This window comes from Eretmochelys imbricata, chromosome 7, assembly GCF_965152235.1.
Source record: "Eretmochelys imbricata isolate rEreImb1 chromosome 7, rEreImb1.hap1, whole genome shotgun sequence".
In the NCBI taxonomy this organism is placed as follows: Eukaryota; Metazoa; Chordata; order Testudines; family Cheloniidae; genus Eretmochelys; species Eretmochelys imbricata.
The window spans coordinates 113,489,976-113,508,279 of NC_135578.1; the positions used below are offsets into that span (position 1 = coordinate 113,489,976).

The 18,304-nt window shown below is 48.3% G+C and overlaps 1 protein-coding gene across 1 annotated transcript in view; it reads right to left on the reverse strand.

Annotated features, from left to right (window-relative positions):
• Nucleotides 1-376: 376 nt before the first annotated feature.
• VWA2 (von Willebrand factor A domain containing 2) overlaps nucleotides 377-18,304 on the reverse strand; it is a 52,108-nt gene continuing 34,180 nt past the window's right edge. The window contains exons 9-14 of the mRNA XM_077822871.1: nucleotides 18,012-18,067; nucleotides 16,287-16,394; nucleotides 13,573-14,154; nucleotides 11,214-11,765; nucleotides 2,680-2,802; nucleotides 377-510 (exon numbers count right to left, since the gene is read on the reverse strand). Coding sequence (XP_077678997.1) covers nucleotides 377-510; nucleotides 2,680-2,802; nucleotides 11,214-11,765; nucleotides 13,573-14,154; nucleotides 16,287-16,394; nucleotides 18,012-18,067 — 1,555 coding nt within the window. The remainder of the gene's footprint in view (nucleotides 511-2,679; nucleotides 2,803-11,213; nucleotides 11,766-13,572; nucleotides 14,155-16,286; nucleotides 16,395-18,011; nucleotides 18,068-18,304) is intronic.

Here is an 18,304-nt window from a genome sequence, read left to right on the forward strand (position 1 = left end):
TACAGATACATTATTTAGGCTAACCCCTTTCGGCTTGAACCCCAGAATTACTCCAGCCTTCTCTAATAGTCTGCTGCCAACTCACAGATCTTTCAAACAACATACGTGAAACACCAAAATCTTGGAGTGGAAAAGCAAAATGGTCAATAATAAATACTGAAACACAAAATTTTGAGTTATTACAAAAGAAAAAAAATATTGACTACTGATAAGCCCAGCTGGTGTCCTGTGTGAACTTGGAGACATTACTTCAGTCTCTGTGCCAGATTAAATCATTCATTGAAATACCTGGTGGTTGCTTGCCAGATCGTCTTGTATATTAACGGCTGCAAGCAAACATTAGTGAAAGGAGAACTGCACAGTGAAACTGCCCAACTCAGTGTCCCGACTGAGCGTGCCTTTTTGCATGTCGGAGAGCTCTGTTAAGCTGCTGCAAACCGCTGGGATTTCGTTGGATGTGAAAGTTTGTGGGAGGGACCGGTGATCTTGAAAAATCGCCCCTTAAAATTCCTGTTACAATAAAAATAAACAAATGTCGAGAAAGAAGAATGGCCCCCAATACAAAATCAATGTTCGGTTCTTTGTGCAGATAAAGTACATTTCAGACAATACTAGCAGATGCAATGGCAACAGGCGCATACTGTGGTGGTGGTAGCCTGTATGAGGTCCGACATTGTGATCTCAGGTGAGAGTCAGGACTTCTGGATTCTATTCCTGGCTCTGCCAAAGTGCGTGAGCTTGAGGAAAACATTTCATATGGATCCTGAGGACTTGACCTCCAAGGGTTGAGGAAATGAACAGTTGTGAGTGAGTTGTTAACCGCCCTCTCCTTTCCATATTGCTAAATGAAAGGAGGCCGCAGGCAGAACCTTGCTAAATGGGATTAGGGTCCTGGCATGGGAAAGAGGCTCATGGTGTGGCAAATATTGCAAACCAATGACTCCACACAATATAGGGTTGAAGCCTGAGGGCAGCTGCAGCTCCTAAGGACCCTGCTTCAGTCTAGGAACCCTCTGTAAAAACTGCGTCTACGCATTAGCAAAAGACTAATAGTCCGAGTCTCTGCTTCCCAAAGCACTAACTACCTCCCCTCTGATGCTGGCTGACGTGATCCCCTGACCAAGATAATCCTAGAGTTAGCTTCAAACCCACCACTTCCCAGTGTGAGAGGTGGACCCCTGTTAGTGCACTGCCAGATTAGTCTATGGGGAGGGGGTGTGGGGCAGAGAAGGAGGAGGGTAGGAAAAGCTTCAGAGTCTACTCTGTTCCCTGTCACAGCAAGCACAGTCCCATAGCCATGGGCAAAACAGCCCACAGCTCCTTGAAAGAGGTCTGCTCCCCCTCAATACAGGTGGGGGTGTAGTGGGTGGACCTAGGTACAATCCTACCAGCCCAAGCTGCTCTTCTCAGAGTGGAACTGAGGGCCACATGAGCCCCACGGAGCTGCCAGAGGACGCCACCAACCATTCACCCCTCCCCCAGGTTGTATGTGGAGCCTCTAGATGCATTGAGAAGGGAAAAAACCCAACCGCTGCCATCACCACCACGGTCCCACACGAACTGAAGGAAAGGCAGAGAGTGGAAAGAGAGAAAAGAAAGGGAGAGAGTTTCACTTGTGCCAGGATGTGGCAAGGAGAGACCCACAGGTGGCTAGAGCACGGGCGGCCAAACTGCGGCTTTTGAGCCAGATGCAGCTCTTTTACAGTTAAAGCGCAGCTCACAGAGCGCCCCACAACCCCATTTTCTGCCTACCCGAGCTCGGGGCTTCTGCCCTGCAGCGGGGTGGTGGGGTGAGGGGCTTCTGCCAGAGGCGATTGGTTCCTGATGAGAGTGGGGGGTCACCATTTAAAGGTTCACACCCCCCCCCCAACAAGTTGAGTCATGCCCCTCCATCACACTCTCCCCTTAACCTGAGTGGTCGTCCCTGCAGCTTCCAGCTGTTTCCATGGCCTCTCCCCACGACTGCAGCGCCCAGCTGCACCATGTGACTGAGCGGGGCCATCAAATCCTGGCAAAAATCTGGAGGGTGGCATGTGACTCCACGTGCTCTCCCCCCAGGGTGTCACCTCTGGCTTCTGCCCAACAGGGAGAGGGGTCTCGGGGCTTCAACCCCCACAGGGTGTGCCTGCTTTAGCAGGACTGGGGCTGAAGCCCCGAGCCCAGACAGGCACCTCCTGCGGGGCTGAAGCCACAAGAACCCCCTCCCCACAGGGCAGAAGCCCCTACCCCACCACTCCACCGCAGGGCTGAAGCCCTGAGCCCCAGCAGGTGGCCCCAGCTCTTGAACTTCTGAAGACCGTTGTTTGTGGCTCAGAGGGTCAGTAAGTTTGGCCACCCTGGGGCTAGAGGAAGCAGAGGACCTCTGCCAATCCGTTATAAGGGGGGGGTCTGTCATGAAAGGAGCGGCAATCTTTGCTCCTGCAAGTTGTATTTAGCATTGTGTTACGTGAGCTGCATCCAATACTACCTCTGCGGCCCTGAGGATGTCACATGGGCAGCAGCTCTGTGCTGACTGGGCCGCAAGCGACCTGCGGGCCACAGGTTGAGAACCACTGCTCTTGACCATATAGCTGACGCTCCGGCCCCACCCTTGAGCTCTTAGCCCTCTGACAACGTGCAAGCCTCAACCTGCACTGCCGTCTGAAATTCACTGACTGGTTCCTGTTCAGCGAGCCTTACTGCTTTCACAGTGCGGTCCTTCCCAGCCTCGGCATTCACACCGGTAGCTTCCATTCCTGAGAACGCACACTCCCTCATTCAGGCACGGGTTAGGTTTGCACAGGTTCACCGGGTGTTTAGCCTCTGTAACAGAGAAAAACACAAACAGAACGGCAGGCTCTGGAGCATTACACAATATTAACTTCTCAAACCCACCTCCGGCGTGAGCACGTTGGCATGACAGTAAATGTTGCCCTTGCAGGGAAAGTCGGTTGGATTTACAGAAAGAGGTGGAAGGAAATAAAATACTTCAATGGCAGAGACCCAAGCCATTTGCCGTGTTGTTGTGTGTACATTGTAACAGCAAAACACCATCAGTTAAAGTCTAGAAAAGGTCAGGGAAGAGGATTTACTTTACTAGCTGTCCTGAGTAAGAGCCTGGCATGGCTCCCACTAAGGCAAGGGCATCGGGTCCACTAACAGACACCCCACAAAAGAGAGTAAGACATGTTTCCTGTCCCAAACAGCTTACAGTTGAAAGCCCCAGTCCAGCAGTCAGATGCATTAGCACAGAGCCCAGAGCTCCTGCACAGGAACTGAGAGAGACCACACAAGACATGGGACAGCATCTTAGATTAAAAAAAAAAAAAAGAGGGTGGAGAGATTATTGATAGAAAAGAAGGTGGGAAAGATTTCTGAAGAAATGGGTTTTTAAAGGGGGATTTGAAGGAGGAAAGTGTGTGTGTGAGAGAGAGAGAGCACAAGCGCGACCGCCTATCAGCTCTCCTAGCATAGCAGACTACAGCTGTCGGCAAGCCTCAGCACTTTTCGTGCCATTTTTCTGTAAAAACACAGGGTTAAGCAGCAGCATCTTAGAAGAATCTTCTTGTACCGTGACCGGCATTTCTGCAATAGTGTTTGCATGTGAAATTCCTCAGCTAAACAATTAAGTGGCTTAGAATGTGGGTCTTCTAACCACATCACTTTTGTTCTCTCACAACTTGGGTGCCTGGTAAAGAATATAAAAATCAGTTTCTCTATCCCCAGAATTGGCTCATTTGGATGCTATTTTCTATCAGGATTGTGTCTAAATAGTTATCTGTCAGAGCAACTTGGGATCCCATTCATGAACTCTCCAGAGAAGGTGGGAGGTAATGCAAAATACTGCAATGCAAGTCTCTGCCCTCTGCGGGGTGGAATAAGAACTACTCAACCACATGGCATAAGCACCCATTCCCTCACCCTGCATCGGTCTCCAACTTTCTAATTCCAGAAAACCGAATACCCCTGCCCCACCCCTTCCCTGAGGCCCTGCCCCCTGCTCACTCCATGCCCCCTCTGTCCCCAATCCTGCAAACAAACGAACAAACGAACATGAGTATCTTTACACCTGTATGTAGTTCCGTTGAGTTGAACGGGACTACTCACATGTGTAAAGTTATTCAAATGCGGAATCAGAGCAATAGTCCTCCCTCTGCTCCATTTCAATCCCAGCAATAACATTAATTTATAGACTAAGACCAAAAGGCACTAATTCTAGTCTAACCTCCTGGATATCGTAGGCCATTAAATTTCGTCCCATCGTGCATGTATTGAGTCTAATAACTCGTTAAATAGCTAATGTTTGGCTAAAGCATACCTTCCAGAAGTGCATCTAGTCTTGATTTAAAGACTTTATGAGATGGAGAACCCACCACTTCTCATGGCAAATTGTTCCAATTGTTAATCACTCTCACTGATAAAAATGTGTGCCTTATTTCTAATTTGAATTTTTTCTGGCTTCAGCTTCCAGACTTTTTTTATGCCTTTCTCTGCTAAATTAAGGAGCCCTATAGTATCTGATGATATTTCCCCATGAAGATACTTCTACACCTCTCAGTCATCTCTCAGTCTTCCTTTTGATAAACTAAACATATTGAGCTCTTTCAGCCTCTCATGGTAAAGCATTTTCTCTAGTCCTCAAATTATCTTTGTGGCTGTCTTCTACACCCTCTCCAACTTTTCACCATCCTATTTAAAACAGACACCAGATTCAGATAAAGTATTTGTTTCACCAATGCCATATACATATACTCCTACATGCTGGTGTTGCTCTCCAAAATGGATGCATGATAAAAGGGTGAATAGGTCAAAGTGAATTTAAGCTTCAAATGCAGGTGAGTCAGACAGCTAGTAAGAATATAACTTGTAAAACAGAAATTGGGGAACTATTTTACTTTCTTGGAGGATAATGGGCAATCCAAAAGGGATACTAAGAATCTGCTCCACCCTTAGCTCTATTTGCTTAATAACTTGTCAGATATTGCTCTTGTACAAGTACAAAACCTGAGTTGTTCATGTCACATCATCCGTATAAATGTTTTGTATAATGCAACATTGGTGCAACAGTTCTATTCCATCTATGAGAAAGTGGACTACAGTTCATGTTTGTCAATGGTGGTAAATTGTGGAAATGACAGACCAATAAATATATTTTGATTTCATAAATGCCTATATTGTAATTTTGTGTGTGGAATTAGGACCACACATTATCACAGCTGCAATGGGTCCATTAAAAAGGCCCACTCCTGAAGCCCAAATACAAATCCATAGAGCACAACCACTGAAATGCACCCCTGTCCAGATACCTATATAAATAAATCTGGACAAACTGACTCCCACCCCTACATGCAGATACACACGTGTATTCATGGGTACACATGTAGCATGCACTAACACCTGTACTTCCACATTATTTATCATTGTTGTTTTGTGCCTAGAGACCCCAACTAAGATCAGGGCTCCAGGGTGGCAGGTGCCGGACATACACATAAAAAGAGAGAGTCTGCAACAAAGAGTTTATAATGTAGCTAGACAAAGGTGGGGAGAAATGTCTGATACATTGGCTCTTCTGCAATTACTAGTCAACAACATTCACTTTTTAAGACATAATACATTTCTTTTAGACTTCCCTGCTCTTTTAAACACTTGTTATGAAATGAACACACACATATTTTATATCATTTTTTTTGCGCACAAGCCAGCAAAAGGAATAAAAGTCAAAGAGTTAGGCTGCAAATTTTATTCACACGGGTATACACACATGTGGCAATACACACAGCTCCCTACACAAAGACACACAGTCTTTTACACACATACAATGCCTACACGCACACACACACTTGCCTACACAGAGACACTTTTTCATATACTTTTCCAGGGGCTGCCTAAATCACCCAGCCGGGAAGGGAGGAGGGTGGGCTGGAGGGGAACAGATGGGATGGGGGTGGAGGAGAGTGGATGGGGGAGGGAAAGAGGCCAAGAACGAGAGCAGGGGGGGTGTGAGAGGGGGCAGTGAAGGAGAGAGGAGGGGGTGTGGGGGGTATGTGAGGTGGATGGGGATGCAGGGGGAGGCAGAAGGCTACAGATGCATGACGATGTGGAGGGCACAGGGGTGTATATGGACATAATGGGAGTGCAGCAGTGTATGGAGGTGAATGGGTGCACGGCTGCAGGGGGAGCGAGGGACATGGGGGTGGTGGCTTTGGGAGGTGGAGAGGATGGGTGGGAGAGTACTGTAAGGGGTACAGGGCTGGGATGGGTAGGTATGGGGGCAGGACGGGATGGGACGGGGGAGGGATGCAGTGACGGGGGGTGGGAGTGCAGGGGGTGGGAAGTGGAGGGATCCAATGACAGGGGGATCAGGGTGTGGGGGGGTTGGGGCAGGGAGGGATGCAGTGATGGGGGGATGGAGGGTTGGGGCGGGGAGGGATGCCGTAACAGGGGATGGGGGTGCAGCCCCATTCCCAGCATTCTGAGACGGGGATACACACACCTCGAACTCCTGGGTGCCGGCACTGGGGCGACAGACAGACCGTGGTTCGCCGCAGGGCATGTGCCGCAGCTGGAGCCCATCGTCACGAGGAGCGTGAGGAGAAGAGGGCCGGCAGCAGCTGGACAGGTGCGTGCTACGCGACCCCTCAACAGCCACCTTCTGAGCGTGAGTCGCGCTAGGCCCTGACCCGGCCAATGGGAGCTGCGCCTGTGGGTGGGGCAGCACCCGGACCCCCTGCTCTGGCTGCCCCTAAGGCTAGGAGCTGGACATGCCAGCTGCTTCCCAACCCAGGAGCCGTGCAGCATGGTGGCTGGCGCCGCCAACCGGATAGTCAACGGCCCGGTCAGTAGTGCTGACCAGAGCCGCCAGGATCCCTTTTTGACCAGGTATTCCAGTCCAAAACTGGACACTTAGTCACCCTAATCTAGCCAGTAAGCTCTTTAGGGCAGGGGTCCTTTACTAACTCTGTGTTTGTACAGGGCCTAGCACAATGGGGCACAATTCTTGGCTGGCGCTTGGGCATTGTCACAATAAATATAGTTAGTAATAACTACACCACTAGCAGCCACTGGAGAATCTCCTTTAGCTCAAGTGAGGAGAGGCTTAGCTTTTGAAACAGAAAAATCCTGCATTCAATCGACATTCTCATTAGGAAGATCCAAATGGCCACGGTGAAGTTCCTTGACAGGATTTGTTACCGTACACAGACAACGTCTGCATTACAACAGACACTATGTGGATTTCTACTGTCCAGCCAACCATCAGTGGCACATCCTTTAGCAGAAGATTAACATCAGGATTCCAGTACCAACTTCCATGACCTGTGACCATTATTTAGGTTTTACACTGAACAATTCACTGATCTGCTCCATCTGTCCAAGCTGGGGTCAAGGAATCGGGGTGGCGGGAGGAGTGTCAAAGAGTGCACTGAAAACACTAGCCTTTGATCCAAGCTACCTTTCACATACTTTTAACATCAGAACCCATGATTTTCCTGCCTTTGCAATCATCACATGGCCTCTGGTTCTGTTATTATGTCTCCGGCTTTAAGCAGGAGTTGAAATGATAGATTTTTCTCTGTTACACTGTCCTTGTCCCCAGCCTTGGCCCACAAACAATAGTTACCAGCACACGCAAATAACAGCTGCAATTCAGGAAATGCTGTGTTTCTGCTCTGTAATCATGGACTTTTGCCACCTTGTCTTCTACAGCCAAGACCTACTGAACACTTAAGCAAAAGTCTGGAGAGCCTAAGTGGAATTTTCCTCACACGTAGACCCTATCAGCTTTCTCTGAGCATGGGAGAATTTCACCCTTAATACATATTTCTCTACTGCACATCAACTGCTATTAAAACTGCACACAGAGGTCAAGATTCCCCCTTGTTTCTAGTAAAGTGCTATGCCCTAGGAACATCACCCTACACTGACCCATGATCACCCTGTGGCTCTTTCTCTTTGTATGCCCTATATTAAGCAGCTCTGAAGAAGGGGCACCTTAAGGCCACTCTGTACTCTGCCACCCACAATCAAAGAGACAAGGTAGGTGAGGTAATATCTTTTATTGAAGTAACACGTGGGTGAGGTAAAAGATGTTATCTCACCCACCTTGTCTTTCTAACAGGGACCAACATGGCTACGACCATACTGCATACCCACAGTCAAAAGTCCATTCTCCTCTGATGTATTGAGAATTCCTGAGGAAATACTGACTTTCCCAGTCTCTTGTCTTTAAAGGGCAACTGAGTGAATAGAAGGAGCTGACTAGGTCTTTAAGGTCGCACTGTTACACGCTATGCAAACATCCCAGACTCTCGGCAGGGAGGAATTTGCAGGTTGTGACTGAGAAGGTTTTCATGTTGTCTCAGTCCACCGGACGTAATTTTAATTGTAGGAATTCCCAGAAGTTTGTTCTCATGTGCAAACAGAAAATTAGCCATGCCCTGAGCACCAATTGTTTCACATACCAGCCAGTTCAAGTAAACATCATTTTCCTCTTGGGAACTTAAGCCATTTCATTTCTTCAGTGGGGGAAGCATGACTCACTTGTCTTGTGGGGCATCCCTTCATCTTAGGGCCTGCAGTCTCCCAATCAGACACCTCCACTCCGGGTCAAACACTGAGGTCTTTACTTAGGCAAACTCCCACCAAAGTGAATGAACTGACCCTGAAGGTCAGAAAAGCAATATAAATACTCAGCACACAGAAAAGAAAGAGACCCCTTGTTTTGCAGCAGGGACCCCCAAAATCCATTGCAATCTGCTTCCACCCCACCTACCCCAGCATGCTAGTGATTCACCATAAAGCTGATCAGAGCCTCCTCAATCTGCCATGCCCCCAAAATTCTTTCTGCATCATCACATTCCCTTCTCTCCCCCACAGACAAAGCTGGGGAGGATTTGACAGTCCTTTTTTCTTCTTTCCACTAAGCATTAATTAGTGTTTAACCTACATCCATTTAACGCCAGCAATACATTCCTAAGAACTCTACTTGGTAAACAGAATACATTGACCCTTCTAAGACGAACTGATTATTATGCCTTTGCAGCCTGCACATGATAACTTTCTGATGGGCCAGCTTTTAAGCTCTCTCCCCCGTCTAGGATAAAGGCAAGTGCATCTTTGAAGATGAAACATGGATCAGCTGGGACTCTTTTGATCTTCGATGCTTTCAGACAATTACAGAATGTTCCTCTGACCATCTATAATCATTTCAGCCTAACCGCCTTCCAAGTGGAAGAGTTTAATCCCATTTCATCTCGACTTTATCTGCTCATAAAACATTAGCACATCTGCCATCTCTCTTAGCCAAGGAAGTGCTTTGAAAACGTTGTTCATTCCTTCCTGAAACAGAATTACCCAATAGAACCATTTCCCATCTATCGAAAGGCTTGACCTTTAAAGCAGTTACTGGGCATAGAAGTGTTATTCTATTTGGCTAGGCACTTATATGGCCCTCATCCTGGTAGTAACTGAACACTTCCCAAGTATTCAAGGATTGATGGCCATAACATCCCTTCAGGGAAGAATTATTCTCATTTTATAGACAGGGAACTAAGCCACAGGGAGACAAGGGACATTTGCGAAGATCACACGGGACATCTGTGGCAGAAATGGTAACAGCCCAGATCACTCAAGTCCCAGTCTAGGTAGGATGGATGGTCTTGAATTTAGGGCACTAATCGCCCTCATTTTTCCATATTCAGATGATGATAAATATATCTGCAGATCTCAAAGCACTGGATTTGCCTGTATTGGCAACAGGGCTTCATTATAAAACAGAGAAATGGCAAGAAGATAAATTGAGTCTTACCCTGTATAAATATATGCCATAGAAGGGCCCAGTGCTGCAAGTTACTGAGTAGCTCCTGCAAGCAGCACTACTGACTTGCTCAGCACCCTGCAGGATCAGGCCTTAAATCATTTCAATGGAGCTGCATGTGTAACCCACACACCTCCTGTGTGTGGTGTTCTCTCCCATCTAGTGGTACCGAGACCACTTAGAGAGAGAGATTAACAAGTCTGCTGTACAGTCTTAGCTAACAGCCATATGGATTTTAGCTCATGCGGTAGAGGCTCAGGCATTTAGCTCTAGAGTTCCAGGTTCGATCCCGCCTGCTAACAACCGGGGTCTGTTGAAACTATGGCACTAAACACATGGGTATAAACATCAAGTACCTATGTATATTCTTAAAACTAATTTACAGTCATCACCTGTATTCTTCCTGCTTAATAAAAGCACCTCTAACTCTTTAGATCACCTGTGTCATTACCTTTACACTTACCTGTACATCTCATAAGAAAATACAAAGCCACAGCTTTTTAAAAACACCCCAGAAGGCTGAAAGTTATTCCTTTATCCCCCTTTCCTTTGATCATAAAAGGACACCGTTCCATAGTTAGCAATGGGGGCTTTACCCCAGCTATCTGGGGGATTGCCCAATTCAGAAAAATAAGGAGAAAAAAAGACAATGAAGAAAATAAATTTTTGTCCATGTCAGGTCCATGTGCTTATGAGGGCTCTTAATTTAATGGAATAGCCCCTTCTATGTGTTCCCCCTTCTCCAGTGCCCCAGGCTGTGTGTGCACGTGAGCCCTCAGACAGCAGCTTTTCACTGAACAGCAGAACACTGAGAGCACTCGCAAAAGTGCCCCTAATAACGGGGACCGTTTGCAATGAAGGCAAGTTACAGTCGCCCCACCTAAACGTTCGACCTAAAGCTACCATGGTTAGTTAGTGGCCAGTAACTACAAGGGCAAGCAAGTCAGCCATGAGCAGCAAGTGGACAGGGGACAACAGGAAGGAAATGATGGGACTGAGCCACAAGTTTCAGATCTGGATCCAAAACCTGCTGAGATAAAGGACTCACACAATCAGGTGTTGGAACCTTCCTTGTGGCTCATAAGGAACTTGTCACCAGCTGCTTTGAAATACGTCCCCTCTTCGTACCCCCAGTAAGAACATTGCATTGGATACCTTGCAGTGTATGTAGTATGTGACATCCTACACATTTAAAGCAAGATTTAAATTCTCTTGTGCCTCTAACACACAGAGTGAAGCTGATTTAACCCAGATAGGATTACAACAGGCAACCACAACTGGTAAAGTAGCCAAACCAAACCTCATGGACTGGACCGGGGCTCAGTGAGATCCTTGGGTTTGTCCGTTTTATAAGGCTTCTAACAGCTGGTTTCTGGGTGCAGCGGGAGAACTGAGAAAGGGAGGCCAAAAGCCATCTCACCTTCACATATTCTTTCCATAATAAAGTCTTTGTAATTGCGCAGATCATCATAAGATGAAACGTGGACCAGGTAGTTGGGAGAACCGGCCACCCTCAGCAGCGTCTCCCTCCGTACACCCCCAATCCCGACAACAAACACCGACACGCCATTGCGCCGCAGCTGCTGAGCTGGAACTACTGCATCCTCGGTGCCGCTCCCATCCGTGATCACAACCACGGCCTTGCTCACCCCGGGCCTCGCCCCCTTTGGAACGGTCATGACGTCATCATGAATGTGCAGCAAGGCTCTGCCCGCGGAGGCCGAGCCACCAAGGAAAGGCGCTTGGCTGATGGCTTGAAAGAGAGCTGAGCTGGTGACGTGCGCGTCCAGGGCAAATGCAGTGCGAGCTCTGCTGCCGTAGACCACGAGGCCGATCTGGGTGACGTCCCGATTGATACTGAACTGCAGAGAGCTGCTACTGACAAAGTTCCTCACCCGCAGGAAGTTCTCCCTGCCAACTCCAGCTGAGGCATCCAAGGCAAAAACCAGATCCAGAGACTGGGACTGGCAGCCTGGAAAGGAGAGAGCAAAGTTTAAGCCTTTCAGAATATAGTCATTATTGACCGAGCAAAGCAGAGGAGCCACCTCCCGTAGGCAAACACATCACTACTGGGCAGTAATGAACGGCGGCATTATGAGGAATGGCAGATTGCAATTCACAATTCATTGTTACAGGAATATACAGCCCCCTCGTAATGAGCAGCTAGAGAAGATAATCCCCAGCTATACAATCAACACATGCGCTACTGCATTAGATTATATTTCTAGTTTCTTTACACTTGTTACACTGGTTTGAGCCAAATCCTTAACCTTGAATGGTCTCTTACTATATGTGTTAACTACTTATGCTGATCAACCTGTTTCACCTCATATTTAGCTGTGACTACCTGAGTACCTTTCCCACATGTGACAAAGAGCTCTGCCTAAGCTCGAAAGCTTGTCTCTTTCACCAAGAGAAGTTTGTCCCAGAAAAGATATTACCTCATGCACCTTCTGTCTCTCTGTACCAAGGGTATTCCTTTTTCAGTCAGAGGCTTGGCCCTGTGGTCTGAGCCCATAATTGGAGGAGCCAGGACACTCGAGTTTGATCTAGGCTCGGACAATGACTCCCTGGGAAGCTTTGGGCAAGATACGTACCTTCTCTGTGCCTCAGTTCCCCATCCATAAAACAGAGATCATAATTCTGACTACCCTCACTCTGAGGGGCATTAGAAGGATTAATTACTTATGGCTAGACTGTGCCGTTGAGGCCCTGTCACAGAGTGGCCAGCATTTTAAGAGCCTCACCTGTGTCTGATGAGCTGCCCCCCAGCTAAAGCAGTGAAGCCAGGAATCAGGTGATAGCTTGGAGATCACCTTGTCCTCATAACAGGCAGCAAATAGCTCATTTGAGCTAGAGAACTGCAGGGAACAGGGAAGGCTCCTACAGGCGTCTCTGAAGCAGTGGAAATACCCCAGGTTATATGTGGCTCCCAGGCAGGCAGCCTGTGGAGCGTAATCCTGTAGGGAGCCGTCTAGGAAGAAGGAGGGAGCAGAGAGGCTTGCCTTGATGCCCACGTAGATGTACGGAGTAAACAAACTCCTGCAGAAGGGTCTGGATCAGAGGGGAAGTTCACGGTTGAGATGTCGAACTTGTGTTAAACAGTTTTATTTTGAAGAAATAACACTGAGTCCCTGAAGAAAAGTGAGTGAAATCCTGTGACTGGAGAGCGTTCTTTGGTGCACCGACCAGTGAAATAGTTCACCAGCTTCCAGGCCCACAAGGCGGGGGCAGACTAGAGCCGCAGCGCCCCAGACGAAGCTTGGATGGTGCCCTAGGGGCTTCATTTCCTCCCCCTAATCCCCACTGCAGATAGAGAGTGTACATGTTGCAGTTTACCCCTTTCAGCGGCACATAATACTTGATCCATATGAGCCCCCCCTCCCCATACCACTAGCCCGCTGGCTAGCCAGCTCTCTGGGCTGGTACAGGAGTTGGGAGTGGACCACAACCCGTCCTTACCGTTTTTTGATTGATTCGTGCCTATGGGTGCCTGAGGAAGCAGCAGTCTTAGACACCACAGCCACCCTTGCAGCTGGGGAACATAGGTCTTTGCATGGGAGGGGTTCAGTGCTTTCAGCCTCTCTAGTCCCTGACACAAGCTAGCTCTCAAGGTCCAGGGAGTGCTCTGCCGATTATGGATCAGTATCACTGGATTCCCGACCATTGTTGTGTGGGGGAACCGAAGTTCATTCTTTTAACCATCCTACTCCTTAAATCTTGAACTCCCCTGAGCAGTTATTCTGTCACTGCACTACAATCTATAGCCACGGCCTTACCTGGATGACTGTCTACACTGCAGATTTTTTTCTGCAGCTCAGGGATCTTGTTGAACAGATCCGAGGGGTTGGAATAGACAACCGTCCGCTTTGGATTCCCAGTCACGTTGTCCAGCTCTGCTTTTAAGAAGTCGCTGCCCACGCCAATTAGGAAGAGCCCTCTGCCCCTGGTATATTTAGCTGCTTCTACCACAGGATCCTGGGACTCCGAATCCGTGAGCAAGACAACCACACGCGGGAGATCGTCGTGAACATCCGCGAAGGCCGGAGCACTCTTAAAGCCATGCTGCGTGACATACCGAAGGGCTTTGCCGGTGAAGGTTCCCCCTCCGCTGAAATGCATGGTGTCAACGCTCTTCATGAGACCGAGCACATCCTTGTACTTGCCCACTTTGATCGGGATCTGGACATCACTGCTGTACTGGGCCACTCCAATGTTTGCTGGGGAGTCTTTGCTCAACACTGCCCGAATGAACCTTTTCAGGAAGGCCTTGTAGCGCAGGAATCCCTCCAAGGTGGTACCAGATGAGCTGTCCACCAGGAAAAGAAGATCCACGCTGCACTCCAGACTCAACTTCGGTGCTGAAAGCAAAGGAAGTGAGTAACTGCATGTAATGCAAAAAATAAGCAAGCACATCATGTGGGTCTCCTGCAATCCCAGTGATCTGAAGGAGAGAGAGAATGAACCCCAGAGCCTCTCTGTCAAGAAAACAAAACAATGTGTTGGGCAACATGTTTTGTACAGTAGGAAAATCATGCCTCAGGACACCATTCGCTTTGGTAGGATGCCACAAAAACCTCAAGAGGCTGAGGAATACGTTGCAGGAAGTCATCCAGTGATTAGGGCATCTTTTGATACAACTTGAGAAACCTTAAAGGAGTCTGATCTCAGAAAATGTGGAGCACCCACCCCTTGAGCACCCACCCTCAACCTCAGCCCCTTGAGGTTTCTGTGGCATCCTACCAAAGCGAATGGCATCCTGAGGCATGATTCTCCTCTTGTACAAAACATTCTTGGGCACCCAGAATCATTAATCCCTTCTGAAATTCCCAGCCCATATGTGCAGGTAAGTTCTTCAGGGATCTGAGGGAGGAGAGGCGAGGGGTGCAGAGCCAAGGCACAGGTATTTCAGCTGTCCCCCTCCTTCAGCAGGATCCACTTCTCATGCCCTGCTTCCAGATTTCCCCGCATACTGAGATGGAAGGAGCCCCAATGAGGCTGTAGATGAGGGGTGGGCAAACCTTTTGGCCCGAGGGCCACATCTGGATATGGAAATTGTATGGTGGGCCATGAATGCTCATGAAATTGGGGGTTGGGGTGTGTGAGGGCTCTGGCTGGGGGTGCGAGCTCTGGGGTGGGGCTGGGGATGAGGGGTGGGTGCAGTAGGTTGCTCCGGGCTGGGACCGAGGGGTTTGGAGGGAGGGAGGGGGATCAGGGCTGGGGAATGGGGTTGGGACGTGGGAGGGGGTTGGGAAGCAGGCTCAGGGCAGTGCCTACCTTAAGCAGCTCCAAGAAGCAGCGGCATGTCCCTGCTCTGGCTCCTATGCGGAGGTGAGGCCAGGCAGCTCTGCGTGCTGCCCCATCTGCAGGTGCCGCCCCTGCAGCTCCCATTTACGTGATTCCTGGCCAATGGGAGCTGCAGGGGGCAGTGCTTGGGGTGGGGACAGCATGCGGAGCCCCCTGGCTGCCCTTACGTGTAGGGACCAGAGGGGGGACATGCCACTGTTTCCAGGAGCTGTGCGGAGTGAGGCAAGCACCGGAACGGGGCAAGCCCCGGACCCCGCTTCCCAGTGGTAGCTCGAGGGCCAGATTAAAATGTTTGGAGGTCCGGAGTTTGCCCACCCCTGCGGTTGACCAAGTTCACAGGGGCTTCTGAATATAGTGGGACTCAATGACAGCTACTGGTGGGGAATGGAAAATGCCCCCCCCCCCCCCGATTTCTGCACTTGATCAAAGTTGCACAGGCAAAGTTCAGGGGACACGGGGTAAGCAGCATGGCTAGCATGCAATGGTCCCGTACTAACCCAGCCCAGCTGCTGCTGGAGCACACCGTTCAGGCTGTGTGGTCGCAGTGCCAATGAAATTTGACCCAGCTGCCCCTCCTGACAGATGGGGAGGCAGCCTGGCCAAATGGAGTTGTGACCTAGCACACGGGGAGTCTGTGCCTGTAGGGCAGAGTGCAGGGGAGTCCGCGGAGAACCGACTCCTGGTGACAGGCTCATGCACGGTGTGGGTAACAGGGCACACTCCCTAGCAGAGGGAGACTCAGGGACCCTGCTGGGGAGAGGGGGAGGAAGAGGCAAGCAGGGACCAGAACAGGGTTCTTAAGAGGGGTAGGGGGAAGGACCGGAATTTGCCACCTCCTGGAAACATCTAAATTGGCACCACTGGTGGGACTCATTTCTTGGTGCCTTCTGCAGCCACAGTGGCTCTGAGGAGAGAGCAGGAAGGATCATCCCCTGGAAATGGTAGCACTAGGCAGCAAGTCCCAGTCACTGACAGCCCTACAGCCCTGTATCAAGCGGTAGGAAAACAAACTCAGCCCTCTGAGCAGGGTTTAAAAGGCAGTGGTTAGCCTCAACCCCATCCAGCAAACTGCATTATAATTCTATACCAGGGCTGTTACAGGAAGGCAGGCTGTAGAGGGATGGTCCCAATCAACAGATTCAAGAGCTAACACCGCACCAGTGGACCAGGTTTAGGCCCCACATACCGCAGCTGGCATCTCCTCCAAATCCAACAGGACACACACAGTGGTACCTTTCTAATCCCTCTGGAACGCATGTGCCTCCATTGTGACAAGGCTGGGAATCGCAGGGATCTGCAAAGGCACCCGAGAAGGAGAAGGAGAGAGCCTGGGTTGGGCCCAGAGAGAAAATACAGCAGTCATGCTACACAGTGGATTAGCTATAAGTGTTTTGAGAGTATGCAGAGTCAGATGGGCTCTAGGGCATTTGGAAGGTAATTGTCCTTCGCTTTGCAGAAAGGTCTCTTTCTCTACTCAAATAAAGCATAGTTAAGTAAGGCTGGGATGTCTGTGTAGCTTTGCTTGAGTATTAATAATGTACAAAGATAAGCCCCATTAGCAGAACTCAGTAATTTCTTAAATTTAACTTATTTACACTTGAATGAATATATTCTTGACAAGGGCAGCTCCAACCATTTAAAAAAGCCTGCTCTCTTTAAGCACGGTTTTGTAAGACCACATTACAATTCAGTGTCAGCTCTATAAAGCTGTCCATTCCTACGTGTGTTTGCCACCTTGCACTTGAATTGCTGTGGAGTTAAATCACTTACATCAGGGAAATGCTGGAGTAACTCCACTGGAGTTACACTGGTGTAAATCTGAAGTAACTATTGAAATCAGTGCGGTTCCTTCAGATTCACACCAGCATAGAAGAGATTAGAACCTGGTCCATTCTGTTCAGATACCTTTTGGTGCATATTCAGCACGGATGGTTCTGGGGTGTGGCTTACACTTTTTGCTCAAAAGCTACCATGAAAAATAGTGAATGCAAGCAGTCCAAAACACTCTACCACTGAACATTTCATCTGCTGGGCTGTATTTATGGCGTGTCCCCGTAGCACGGTATGGTGACACCATACATTGACGGTATCAGAACAAGTTTGGCAGCTATCCATTTCATTTTCAAATCCTACCCTTTCCTCCAGAATTTACTGCATTGCTTGTGTAGCACATACAAATTTTGCTAGATCGAGGAATCTCCATTTCCCTTCCGAATCAGGGGGATTAAATGATGAGGATGTATTTTCAAAGGGCATTCAAGGAAAATAAAGCAATCAGGTCACTCCATGATTTGAACCACTGAGTGGTCTGTCATACTGGTAAATCAACCAGAGGAGCTATTCCCACACAACCACAAAACCAAGTTACACAACTACTAAGTGTCAGGTTCCCTCTTAAATGAATGATACTGATGGTTCCAAATTACATGGCTGAAGGCATCTCACTCAACTACAACTTGAGCAGAAATGTTCCACGTTGGTAGCAATGCAGTCCCCAAACTAATGCAATACTTGGACACTATTTCTTGCTGGCTTATGCAGATGATGACAATAGTAATTTGGGAACGGTGTGATTCGATCAACAAACAAGAACGTGAAGAATTTCAGACTAATAAAGGTGAACCAGCTCCTCCAGGAGTGAAGGGAGAGACTGAAGGTAACTGTTTTAAGCCAGCAGAATGATTTCATGGTCAAGAACATGAGTGAAACAAGAAATCTCACTCTTTTCTTTAGTGGTTAATGAAAGACTGGTAAAGGGTCTATTCCTCACGAACATCCATTAAGAATTATGATCCCTGCTTTTCTGATCCTTGCTGAGGAACTGAATGTGATTTTAAAATAATCACCTGAGTTTAGTTCACTTTTTTTTTCTTAGACTGTAATGAGATTTTTCAGAAAGGTCATGTCCTACCTGGGCATGTAGTTCGGTAGCATCTGGCCGGGTGTTTGATCAAGACTCTTTTCCAACTAAGATAGAAAGATTGATACAAAATATGAAATTGGACTGACCAAGTATTTAAAAGATTAAGAAGGCATTTGCAAGGCTGACCATTTAATCAAAGTTCTTGACAAATGAGTTTTCCCTCAAAAAATGCAGTTTCATCAAAATTGAAACATTTTGTGGGAACAGACTGATTTTTGACAGAATTAAAATTTGAGGTGAAAAAGTTGCAACAAATCATTTTGACTATCAATTTGCTTCAC